This window comes from Pantherophis guttatus, chromosome 8 (assembly GCF_059756535.1).
Source record: "Pantherophis guttatus breed Tessera chromosome 8, ASM5975653v1, whole genome shotgun sequence".
Taxonomy (NCBI): domain Eukaryota; kingdom Metazoa; phylum Chordata; class Lepidosauria; order Squamata; family Colubridae; genus Pantherophis; species Pantherophis guttatus.
The window spans coordinates 3,489,571-3,501,632 of NC_142070.1; the positions used below are offsets into that span (position 1 = coordinate 3,489,571).

At 45.5% G+C, this 12,062-nt stretch overlaps 1 protein-coding gene across 1 annotated transcript in view; it reads left to right on the top strand.

The window, feature by feature from the left end:
- Positions 1 to 12,062, top strand: part of DNAAF9 (dynein axonemal assembly factor 9) — a 109,717-nt gene that overhangs the window by 67,003 nt on the left and 30,652 nt on the right. The window contains exons 21-27 of the mRNA XM_087874808.1: positions 425 to 528; positions 5,961 to 6,107; positions 7,210 to 7,298; positions 8,359 to 8,457; positions 9,608 to 9,725; positions 10,452 to 10,540; positions 11,653 to 11,811. Coding sequence (XP_087730934.1) covers positions 425 to 528; positions 5,961 to 6,107; positions 7,210 to 7,298; positions 8,359 to 8,457; positions 9,608 to 9,725; positions 10,452 to 10,540; positions 11,653 to 11,811 — 805 coding nt within the window. The remainder of the gene's footprint in view (positions 1 to 424; positions 529 to 5,960; positions 6,108 to 7,209; positions 7,299 to 8,358; positions 8,458 to 9,607; positions 9,726 to 10,451; positions 10,541 to 11,652; positions 11,812 to 12,062) is intronic.

The following is a 12,062-nucleotide window of genomic DNA, read 5'->3' on the forward strand; positions in this document are numbered from 1 at the left end:
ATGTAGTTTGGAGTGCTGACGCAGAGGTCTTCAAACTGGGCAGCTTTAAGACTTGTGGACTTCAATTCCTAGAATTCTAAGAGTTGAAGTCCACAAGTCTTAAAGCTGCCAAGTTTGGGGACCCCTGTGGGGATGGACTAGAAGACCTCCAAAGTCCCTTCCCACCTTCTTATTCTACGTTCTAAAGTTTCTCTGTTCCACAGCTACAGCGAATGTTTGAATCGAAGAAGATAAAATCTACTACCTACCCAATTACGCCTGGAATACCCTTCGTTATTCAGAGTTTTTAATTGCAGTTTTAATATCTGTGGTCTTAATATCGGCTTGACGTTGGAGGTTTCCCGCCAAGGAGCTTCTTCGGCAATTGGTGGTATACATCACTTTAAACCCAAGATCTCGTAACGTGGTTTATTTTTCTCTGCAGGGAAGCTCTCTTTCTTTTCCGAGGGCCTTTTGTTTTGTCACCCCCACTACGGGAGCATAACCGTCTCCAAGGCACACATGGCGTCCATCCAGTTCTATGACGGGGTAAGGGCACGCCGGACTGTTTGTATGAAATATGGAGTGAGAAGACCGTGTGGTCTAGTGGTCAGAGCGCCGGGCTAGAAACCAGGAGACACAGAGTTCTAGTCCCTCCTTAGGGATGAAACCCAGCTGGGTGATTTTGGGCCAGTCTCTCTCTCTCCCTCCCTCTCTCTCTCTCTCCCTTTCTCTCTCCATCCCTCTTTCTCCCTCCCTCTCTCCTCCTCTCTTTCTCTCTCCCCCCTTTCTCCCCCCTCTGCCCCTCACTTTCTCTCCCCCTCTCTCTCCCTCCCTCTCTCTCTCTCTCCCTTTCTCTCTCCATCCCTCTTTCTCCCTCCCTCTCTCCTGTTGCTCTTTCTCTCTCCCCCCTCTCTCTCCCCCTCTCTTTCTCTCTCCCCCCTCTCCCCCTCTCTTTCTTTCCCCTTCTCTCTCCCTCTCTCTTTCTCTCTCCCCCTCTCTCCCCCCTCTCTCTCTCTCCCTCTCTTTCTCTCTCCCCCTCTCTCTCCCCCTCTCTTTCTCTCTCCCCCCTCTCCCCCTCTCTTTCTTTCCCCTTCTCTCTCCCTCTCTCTTTCTCTCTCCCCCTCTCTCTTCCCTCCCTCTCTCCCCCTCTCTTTCTCTCTCCCCCCTCTTTCCCCCTCTCTCTCCCCCTCTCTCCCCCTCTCTTTCTTTCCCCTTCTCTCTCCCTCTCTCTTTCTCTCTCCCCCTCTCTCCCCCCTCTCTCTCCCTCTCTCTCTCCCTCTCTTTCTCTCTCCCCCTCTCTCTCCCCCTCTCTCTCTCTCCCCCCTCCCCCTCCTCCTCTCTTTCTCTCCCCCCTCTCTCCCTCTCTCTCTCTCTCTCCCCCTCTCTCTCTCCACCTCTCTTTCTCTCCCCCCCTCTCTCTCTCCACCTCTCTCCCCCCTCTCTCTCCCTCTCTCTCTCCCTCTCTTTCTCTCTCCCCCTCTCTCTCTCTCCCCCCTCCCCCTCCTCCTCTCTTTCTCTCCCCCCTCTCTCCCTCTCTCTTTCTCTCTCCCCCTCTCTCTCTCCACCTCTCTTTCTCTCCCCCCCTCTCTCTCTCCACCTCTCTCCCCCCTCTCTCTCCCTCTCTCTCTCCCTCTCTTTCTCTCTCCCCCTCTCTCTCCCCCTCTCTCTCTCTCCCCCCTCCCCCTCCTCCTCTCTTTCTCTCCCCCCTCTCTCCCTCTCTCTTTCTCTCTCCCCCTCTCTCTCTCCACCTCTCTTTCTCTCCCCCCCTCTCCCCCTCTCTTTCTCTCTCCACCCTCTCTCCCCACCTCTCTTTTTCTCCCCACTTCTCTCTCCCCACCTCTCTCCATCACCACCCTGTTCGCTCTGATTAAATCTGCAAAAAAAAACCCAAAAACCCTGAAGCCAAAGCTTTTCGTAGGTTTTTTTTTTCCTTTCAGTTCCTCTCCTGCTCTCACTCCCCTCTTTGTAAGTCTTGCAAAAAAAAAAAAAAAAAAAAAAACCAGCTGGGTCTCGACCTCGTTTTTTGTTTGTTTGTTTTTTTTGCTATTGTTCAGCTTTCAAAATCTTCATTTTCTGTCAAACCCCACCCCCACCCCCACCCTTCAGGCTATTTATGGGACCCTCTTGTCACTCCTGAAACGTAGACAGGTATTTATTATTATTATCTTCATCATCATTATTTTTTGGTCCAAAGCAAAAACCCTCAAAAGGGAATTTGTATTGTTTTCTCCAGCCGGCAAGGCAGGGGTGAGGCTGCGCGGCTAAAAATAACACAAAGCAGGCGAAGAACGGGGCAGCAGTTCGATTAAAAAAAAAGGAAAAGGGGAAAAAAAAAAAGAGATAAGGGGCTTGATTTCCATGGAAATGAGTACACAAGGGTGTGTTTTTTCTCTTCGGTGGCCTCCTTTATTTATTTGTTTGCTTTTTTTTTTTTTTAACATCGAGAGAGGCATCCAGGAAAAAATGTGTGGCTCCAGGCAACTTAGTTTATGGACCGAGGCTCTGGGATACGTCAAGATTTCAGATGAATTCTTGCCTGGGCTCAAGGCCCCTGTTCCTAGCACCTTGGAATAAGTTAGATGTTCTAGAGCTGATGTCGTTACTTAGTTGGGTAATGAAATGTCTGCAAGAAAATGATCCAGCATGGAGAACATCAAGGATCCAACATCAAGGCTCCTCCTCTTCCTCCTCCTCCACCCCCCCCCCACTTGCAAACCCCACTCCCTTCTAGCACTGACGATGTTCCCTAGTTGGGTCATGAAATATCTGTGTTTGTGGGTGGGTGTAAGAGAGAGACAATTGTGTGTGTGTGTGTGTGAGAGAGAGAGATGTGTGTGAGAGAGAGAGAGAGGTGTGTGTTTGTGTGTGTATATGAGAGAGAGAGAGATTTGTGTGTTTGTGTGTGTGTGTGTGAGAGAGAGAGAGAGATTTGTGTGTTTGTGTGTGTGTGTGTGAGAGAGAGAGAGATGTTTGTGTGTGTGTGTGTGTGAGAGACAGAGAGAGGTGTGTGTTTGTGTGTGTGTGGGTGAGAGAGAGATGTGTGTGTTTGTGTGTGTGTGTGAGAGAGAGAGAGAGAGAGATGTGTGTGTTTGTGTGTGTGTGTGAGAGAGAGAGAGATGTGTGTATGTGTGTGTGTGTGTGAGAGAGAGAGAGAGAAAGAGAGAGAGGTGTGTGTGCGTGTGTGTGAGAGAGAGAGAGAGAGAAAGAGAGAGAGTGTGTGTGTGAGAGAGAGATGTGTGTATTTATGTGTGTGTGTGTGAGAGAGATGTGTGTGTGTGTGTGTGAGAGAGAGAGAGAGAGATGTGTGTGTTTGTATGTGTGTGTGTGAGTGAGTGAGTGAGTGAGTGAAAGAGATGTGTTTGTGCAAGAAAACAACCATGTTCAGAGAGCACCAAGGACCCCACAGTCCTCTTCCCCCTCCTCCCCACTCCATACCCCACTCCCTTCTAGCACTGATGATGTTCCCTAGTTGGGTCATGAAAGGTCTACCAGAAAACCACGAAGCTCAGAGAGAACCAAGGACCCCACAGTTCTCCTCCTGCTCCTCCTCCCCCATCCCCCATCTCCTCCTCCCCTTCCTCTCCACAAACCTCTCTTCTAGCACTGATGATGTTCCCTAGTTGGGTCATGGAAGGTCTACCAGAAAACCACGAAGCTCAGAGAGAACCAAGGACTCCATAGTTCAACACAGAGCTACAAGTATTCTCTTCAATTAGATAGTCCAGGGGTCAGCAACCTGCGGCTCTGGAGCCGCATGTGGCTCTTTCACCCCTCTGCTGCGGCTCCCTGTCGCTCAAAATGTGCATCACAACTGCCAGTGTGCGACACCCCACCGACGCACAATTTATTAAGCTTTTTGACCTCCGGTAGCCAACAATGGATAAATCCAAGAAAAGAAAAGTTTCAGAAGAAAACAGAATTTTTAATTTTTAATTAATTAATTTTTAATTTTATATATATATAGTTTATATATATATATCAACTATATATGTTAGTTTTGTGGCCGCTCAGGAATAGAAATAGTCAGGCACGGGAAGGGTTTTGTGGCTCCCGGTGTTTTCTTTTCTGTGGGCTGGCTGGGGGATTCTGGGAGTTGAAGTCCACCCATCTTCAAGCTACCAAGGTTGAGAAACACTGTGTCAATCTCTGCTCTTATGGGTATTTTATTTCTGGCCAGGAAGTGCAGTGATCTTTTATCTTTTGGATTGTCTCTTTTGAATGGTGTGTAAATGTGGTCCATCTCTATGTGCCCGTTGATGGCCGTTTTGTCTGAGTGCCGCTGGCTGGGGGATTCTGGGAGTTGAAGTCCACCCATCTTCAAGCTTCCAAGGTTGAGAAACACTGTGTTAATCTCTGCTCTTGTGGGTATTTTATTTCTGGCCAGGAAGTGCTGTGATCTTTTATCTTTTGGATTGTCTCTTTTGAATGGTGTGTAAATGTGGTCCATCTCTATGTGCCCGTTGATGGCCGTTGTCTGAGTGCCGCTGGCTGGGGGATTCTGGGAGTTGAAGTCCACCCATCTTCAAGCTCCCAAGGTTGAGAAACAGTGACTTAAGGGATGTTTTTGTTACGAGATCGAATTGTAATAGATGTACATCTTATTGTTAGCCAAATTCCCAGGTATTTAACTTTTTTAGTTATCTGGATGTCCAACTTTTCCATCAGTACGATTTTCTGTTTATTTGTAAGGTTCTTTGTCAATATCTTGGTCTTTTCCTTGTTTATTTTAAATCCTGCCACCGCACCAAACTCTTCTATTTTCTTTATTAATTTGGGTCCTGTTTCTAGGGGTTCCTCCAAAATAAATACTAGGTCGTCTGCAAAAGCTTGTACTTTGTATTGTTCTTTATTTATCTTCAAACCTTTTATTTCTGGGGTCTTGTCTGGTCTGTCATACTAGGGTTAGTATGAATAAAAGAGGAGATAGTGGACATCCTTGTCTTGTCCCCTTGTTTATGTCAAATTTTTCTGTTATTTCTCTATTTACTATCACTTTCGCTGTTTGATTAGGATATATTGCTTGGATCACCTTCACAAAGTTTTCACCGAATTTCATGGTTTTTTTTAACTGCGACGTCATAAACTGCCAGTTCATGTTATCGAACGCTTTTTGTGCCTCCAGAAAGATCAATGCTAGCTGTTTTGGCTATTTTCAATCTAAATTACATTTATTTATTTATTTATTTATTTATTTATTTATTTATTTATTTATTTATTTATTTATTTATTTATTTATTTATTTATTTATTTATTTATTTATTTATTAATTATCAAATTTCTATACCGCCCTACTCCCGAGGGACTCAGGGTGGTGAACAGCCAAGATAAAATACAGGTAATACAAACATTAAAAGTCCATTAAAATTATTAAATAATTTGGCCGAAAACAAATTTAAAACACCCAATTTGTAAAACAGATTAAACGATTTAAAAAATTTAAAAGGGAGAGTTAGGCCAGGCCAGCCTGCTGAAATAAAAATGTTTTGAGAGCACAACGAAACGTGCGCAGATCCGGGATCCTCCGTATCTCCGGGGGGAGCTCGTTCCAGATGGTAGGTGCCCCCACAGAGAAGGCTCTCCCCCTGGGGGCCGCCAGTCGACACTGTTTGGCCGACGGCACCCTGAGAAGCCCCTCTCTATGGGAGCGTACTGGTCGGTGAGAGGCTATTGGTGGTAGTAGGCGGTCTCATAAATACCCCGGTCCAATGCCATGGAGCGCTCTAAAGGTGGTAACCAAAACCTTGAAGCGCACCCGGAAGACCACCGGGAGCCAGTGCAGCTCACGCAGGAGGGGAGCCACATGTAAAATCAGCAATTAAAATACTGTTTTCAGAGTAAGGGAGATACGGCCCTGGGATGCTGAAGATCAAGGATCAAAAAGAGGGATTATAAACTTCCTCCTTGCTTAATTTATATCAAAATCTCTCCCCGTTAAGTTTTTTCCTTTTTTTTTTTTTTCTTCCTTCTTTCTGTTTCAGGATTCCACCAGTGTGGTTGCTGCGCTTTTTATAGAATACAAGGCTTCCCTGCTTCCTCATTTGCCAGTCCAGCTGCACACCCCAAACAACCTCCTGATGATTGCGGTTTTCCCAAAGTCAGCCCTTTATAAAGCTTTCTATTCCCAGGTAACGTCAGCCGTGCTCTGGGTTCGGTTTATGTGCAAACATCTCTCCTTTGTTTAGGGGAGAGGAGGTAACCTTGCTTCCTCTTCTGGCAGAATGGAGAGAAGGTGCAGCATGCCTGGTGGAGGATATCTCAGGGGCTGCCCCAAAGAAGAGGGAGTCAAACTATTCTCCAAAGCACCTGAGGGTAGAACAAGAAGCAACGGGTGGAAACTCATCAAGGAGAGAAGCAACTTAGAACTAAGGAGAAATTTTCTGACACTTAGAACAATTAATCAGTGGAACAACTTGCCTCCAGAAGTTGTGAATGCTCCAACACTGGACATTTTTAAGAAGATGTTGGATAACCATTTGTCTGAAGTGGTGTAGGGTTTCCTGCCTAAGCGGGGGGTTGGACTAGAAGACCTCCAAGGTCCCTTCCAACTCTTGTTATTCTATTCTATTCTAACCCACTGCTAACCCCTAATTATTAGGCAGTTTTTAAAAAAATTCAAACATGTTTGATTGATGTCTTGTAGCACTGATTAGCAGAGCAGTGACCAGCCTTGGCAATGTCAGGAAGCACAATTCAATTCATAATTATTAAAGGATACCGATAGAGAGGACTTTTAATTACATTCGGTGCCCAGCATTTTATAAGGGACGCGGTGGCTCGGTGGCTGAGCTTGTCGATCGAAAGGTTGGCAGTTCAGCGGTTCGAATCCCTAGTGCCGTGTAACGGGGTGAGCTCCCGTGACTTGTCCCAGCTTCTGCTAACCTAGCAGTTCGAAAGCAGGTAAACAAATGCAAGTAGAAAAATAGGGACCACCTTTGGTGGGAAGGGAACAGCGTTCCGTGCACTTTTGCCGTTGAGTCATGCCGGCTACATGACCACGGAGACATCTTCAGACAGCGCTGGCTCTTCGGCTTTGAAACGGAGATGAGCACCGCCCCCTAGAGTCAGGAACGACTAGCACATATGTGCGAGGGGAACCTTTACCTTTACCCAGCATTTTATCGGTAACCAACCGGAGGGGCTCACCCTCCTGACCAGGTCCCACCTTCAAGCTTCATTTAAACCGTGATATGCCTCATTTTGTAAGTTAGACCTGCTTTGTCGTTGTAGGTCTTTTCCGCCTGGCAACAACCGGGAAATTCGGGAGTAACGTTAAAAACGATCCAGGACGATGGCCTGTCTGCAGAACAGGAGAGATTGTAAGCTGTTTTTATTCCAATTCTTGTGTTGCACAAGCAGCATTGAAGAGAAGGCAGGGAGGGGATCTGTGGGGAAGGAGTTGAGATAAAAGACTTGTCGTTCTTGTAGACTAACCCCATGTTGAACATTCATGTTTAACGACGGGGTGTCCAACCTTGACTACTTAAGACCTATGCACTTCAACTCCCAGGCATCCCCAGGCAGTCAATTTTAAGATCCGTAGACTTCAATCTCAGAATTCCCCAGCCTGACAACTTTAAGACCCATGGACTTCACTTCCCAGAAGTCCCCAGACAGCTGTGCTGGTTTGGGAATTCTGGGAGTTGAGGTCCACAAGTCTTTAAAATGGCCAAGGTTGGACACCCCTAGACATTAAGACCTACAGTCGTGGCCAAAATTGTGGAAACCTTTTGGGAAAAGTGTATTTTTGAGGCTTGATGGCTAATAACACCACTCTTTGGGGGGAGTTTCAAGAGAATCCTATTCCACTGCTGGAATGGCCTGGGAAGAGCCCAGACCTTCACCCAATGGAAAAATCTATGGAGCCGACTAAAGAAACTTGTTAGTCAGAAGCGACCCAGCAATAAAACCCAGTTAATAGAAGCCATCATTCCATCTTCGTTTCACATTAGAACAGCTGCAGAACTAAAAGACTTGGTTCACTCCATGGGAAGACGTCGCTAAAGGTTACCCAACTAAATATTAACTGGCATGGGGATCATCTTTATATATCTCGTTTTTTCTATGGTGATCATTTTTGTATTTCTCGTTTTTTCTACGTGTTTCACTTTTCTTCTTTATACTGTAACTGCTCTTCTAATAGCAAATCCTTCATAAAAGTTATTGCATTACATTCTTGATTAAATTATCTTTCCATTGATATGTAACTTTATGGTACTACTCAGAAAAAAAAAAGTTGTGTTATTAGCCACGTTTAGAAAATACACTTTTCCCAAAAGGTTTCCACAATTTGGGCCACGACTGTAGTTGTGTCTTTACACTTTTGTGTTGACATGAGTTGTAAGGGCTACACAATTCATTAGTGTCCTTCTTTTTTAGACATTCCAACATGCAAAAGCTCTTTGAAGTCTTATCCTATCCTGCTGGAGAACGGTGGAACCAAGTAAGACTGCTTAGCAGCCTCCCAGATCTGGCCAGGTGAGAGCTTCCCACAAGTCCTTTGTTCTGAGCCAAACCCGCATGATCCCACAGAAGTCCAATTGTGTCATTTTTAATTGCATGATGTGTAGGTCACATGCGCCCCCCCCCCCCCACCATTGCTCAGCTGCAATTCCGAGCATCCTTGCCATCGTCTATGATGATGTTTCTCAACCTTGGCAACTTTAAGAGGTGTGGACTTCAACTCCCAGAATTCCCCAGCCAGCTGTACTGGCTAGGGAATTCTGGGAGTTGAAGTCCACACCTCTTAAAGTTGCCAAGGTTAAGAAACACTGATCTACGGAGATTCTCAATCATCCAGGTCATATTTGTCCCAAAGGTGCTTTCACCAAAAGGCACCTGGAGTTTTCTTGGCTTTTCTTTTGAAAACATTTTGCTTCTCATCTGAAGAACTAAAGAAGCTTCTTGGATCACAAGTAAAATGTTTTCAAAGGAAAAAAAAAAAACTTTAAAAGTCCAGGAAAGAAAGCACCTTTGGGACATTCTTGTCATTGGTCCTACTTTTGGGAATATTTGGAAGCTGTACTTATGAGCAAGATACCTGTCTCTCTGTGCTGTGTGAAGGTCTCTTTCATTGAATGAGTGGGAATTTTCTGGGATTGTAACAAGTGACGTTTTCTTCAGTTGAGTTAACTCCAAAGGCCCAGGTAGATTTTTTGCAAAGAACTTGGAGTTGTTTTGCAACGATCTGCTTTCTACGTGCTTTCTAACTTCTTCATCCATCTTCAACATTGAGATTCCCAGATCGCCTCTCATTCAAATATTAACGAGATATGCTAGGCGAGCTTCTTGTGATCAGTCAGGGTTGAGTAGGTGCTCCATGTTTCAGTTGAACCACTGTTTCACAACCTTAACAACTTGAAAATGGGTGGATTCTCAACTCCCAGAATTCAGCTGAGTGGAAAATTCTGGGAGTTGAAATCCACCCAAGTCGCCAAGGTTGAGAAACATTGGTTGGACAAAGTCATTAGAACATGAAGCCTTCTCAGATAGTTCAGCTCCATCTTGGCTGCTCTACATGGACATAAAGAAGGTCTTCAGAGGATTCCCTTCAGTGCATCTCCAAAAAAGCAAATAGACTAAATGTGAGGACAATGGAGTAATTCTGACTCCGCTTATTCCTTCAAAGTTTTCTACAGCACTTTACTATCAGTAGTGTCAGCCAAGAACCAGTGATGAGGTTCCATCTGCCGGTGCTTTTGCAGCAGACTGAGGACATTCCTAATAATGAGAAAGAGAATGATAAGGTAAGGTGATCATCGTAAATCATGCATTGCTTTTCATCTCCCAAGTTGTTGTCTGCTTTACACAATTTACAATATTTCTATATCTTCCTGGTTTCAACTACTGAGTCATACAGGGTCGCAGTGGTAATTCAGTTTATTCAAGGTCGAGAGATAACAAAAGAATGCAATCCAGAAAAGCGTCTCAGACATTTGTCTGAATGATTGGCTTTTAAATAGGAGCGCACAGAAGAATAGTCCAAAATCAGTCCAGGGTTCCAAGAGCCGGATCAGGATTATCGGCCAATCCAGAGGTCAGAAGTTCAAGGTTTCTTTGGCTAACGGGATTCACAGGAACATTACACAGGCGCTGGAGTTCAGATGTTGTTTCCAGCAAAAGGAATATGAGTCAGAGTTGCCTCTTAAATCAGGCTGCAGACCAAGAGATTTATTATCTTGCTTGGCAAGGAGCGTCCTAGAACATCTCCGCTCTGCGGTCCTCTCTACCTGTGTGCAGGACTAGGACCTCATCTTCATCTGACTCTTTCAGCAGTCCCAGGGCCACTATTTTTGATCAGCCTCATGGCTTGGTGGCTCTTGACTTGGTGTCTCCCGAGACCGATATTCCACAGGTTCAGCTTCTTCAGATTTAAAATCCTGAGTCCTGAGCCTAAATAGTGATAGTCCATCATTATTTTTTCCAAAAAGCATGACAGTTTCATAATCTTAACACTCCTTTCTCTTTTTGAGGTGGTGATTACCATCTTGACAGGTCTTCCTGGGTGTCAATCAAGTGAATTATGCTCATTCTTGGTTACGTTTAACAAAGAATATGGAAGGTTGGTAGAACCTGATTTTTTTTTGTCCTTTCTTGATGGTTGATTAAAAGTTACGTTCAGGTGAAATCCTGGGCAGTCTAACACCTTGTGGTCTGACAGATCTCCCTGTAAGGACAGTTGCCCCCTATCATTGTGCAAAATGTAGGCATGTTTACTTCTCCAGTTATTGTTCTGCCCCAGCTACGGACCCAGCAGCACACACAAAGTCCGTTCAAACCTTAGTTTACTAAATAAACCAGTTTTTTACAACAACGGCTGTTAATTGACTGCATTAACAGCCGCCAAGAATTCAAAGAATAATACTGAAAGCTTACTGTGGTTGGCAGAACGCCCAGAAGCAATTTGCAGGAAGCTGATAAGATAAGCAAAACAAGACACAAAGATATGTGAACGAAGTTGTTCCCTGCAAATTGCTTCAGTTGGCAAGGCCTCCCTCTCCAGGACCCTCCTCTCTGGCAATGCCTCCGGAGGACACCGAAGGCCAAATGATAGGCTCAGAGCCAAGCACGTCCCCACAGCCACAGGTGGACAGCGATGAAGAAGATAAATGCTGGCTGGACCCTCGACAGAGGCGCAGGGAGAAGCGTGCACAGCAGAGGGGAAGGCGTGCCAGAGATTAGCTGAGTCACTGGACCACACCCCACAGGGAATAAGTTTGTGACAAGCAAAAACTGGAAATACTCCATGATCTCTGTGTTACTGGACTTTGCCTGCTTTATTGGACTGCATTTGGATTAATCCTTGTATTATTGACACTCTGCCTGGTTTATCGGAATGCTTGCAGTCTAATCTTTGTTTTGTGTGAGTAAAGTCTGAATTTGCAGCTAGCCACTGGGTTGCTGCCAGCTTTATCTTCAAAGAGTTTTGTCGTGTGGCTTATTAACTCCGGGCCATCTGTGGGGGTGAGTGTGTGGTACGGGGACAGAACAGCTGGGCCATGAAACATCTGCACCCCCAAGCTCAGAGAGCACCAAAGACCCACAACTCCGAGCTACAAATAATTCTTGTCTATGGAAGCCAAGTTTGTCGTGCTCCTGTTTTAACCAGGTTGGGTTGAGGAACGGAGCAGGCTGCGGTGAGCGCAGCAAATAAACCATCTTCCTTTCCTTCAGGTGGCTTGTTTATCGCCAAACCATGGACAGTCCTGAATGCTTCAGTGCTGCCCACTTCCAGAAGTACCTCTCAGGGGTCCTTGAATCTCAGCACAGCCGAAGCATCCGGCCCTCTGCTTATCACCGGAAGAAGATGAGGCTGCTGGTGGTCCTTCAAGGGTAAGAAGTTTCACCCACTTACCAGGGTGGTGGGGTTCGTTTTTTTTAAAGAAATGTACCCATTTTCACTTCCTTGTTGAAGGATGATTTGGTTTCTCTCTTGGACTTTATGCGGCCGGTCCTTGACTTGGAACAATTGGAACCAGGATCTCCATTGCTCAGCAAAAGGGGTTGTTAAATGAGTAACCGCCCAATTTTACAGCAGTTTTGGCCCACGGTTGTTAAGCAGATCACTGCAGGTGTTAAATGAA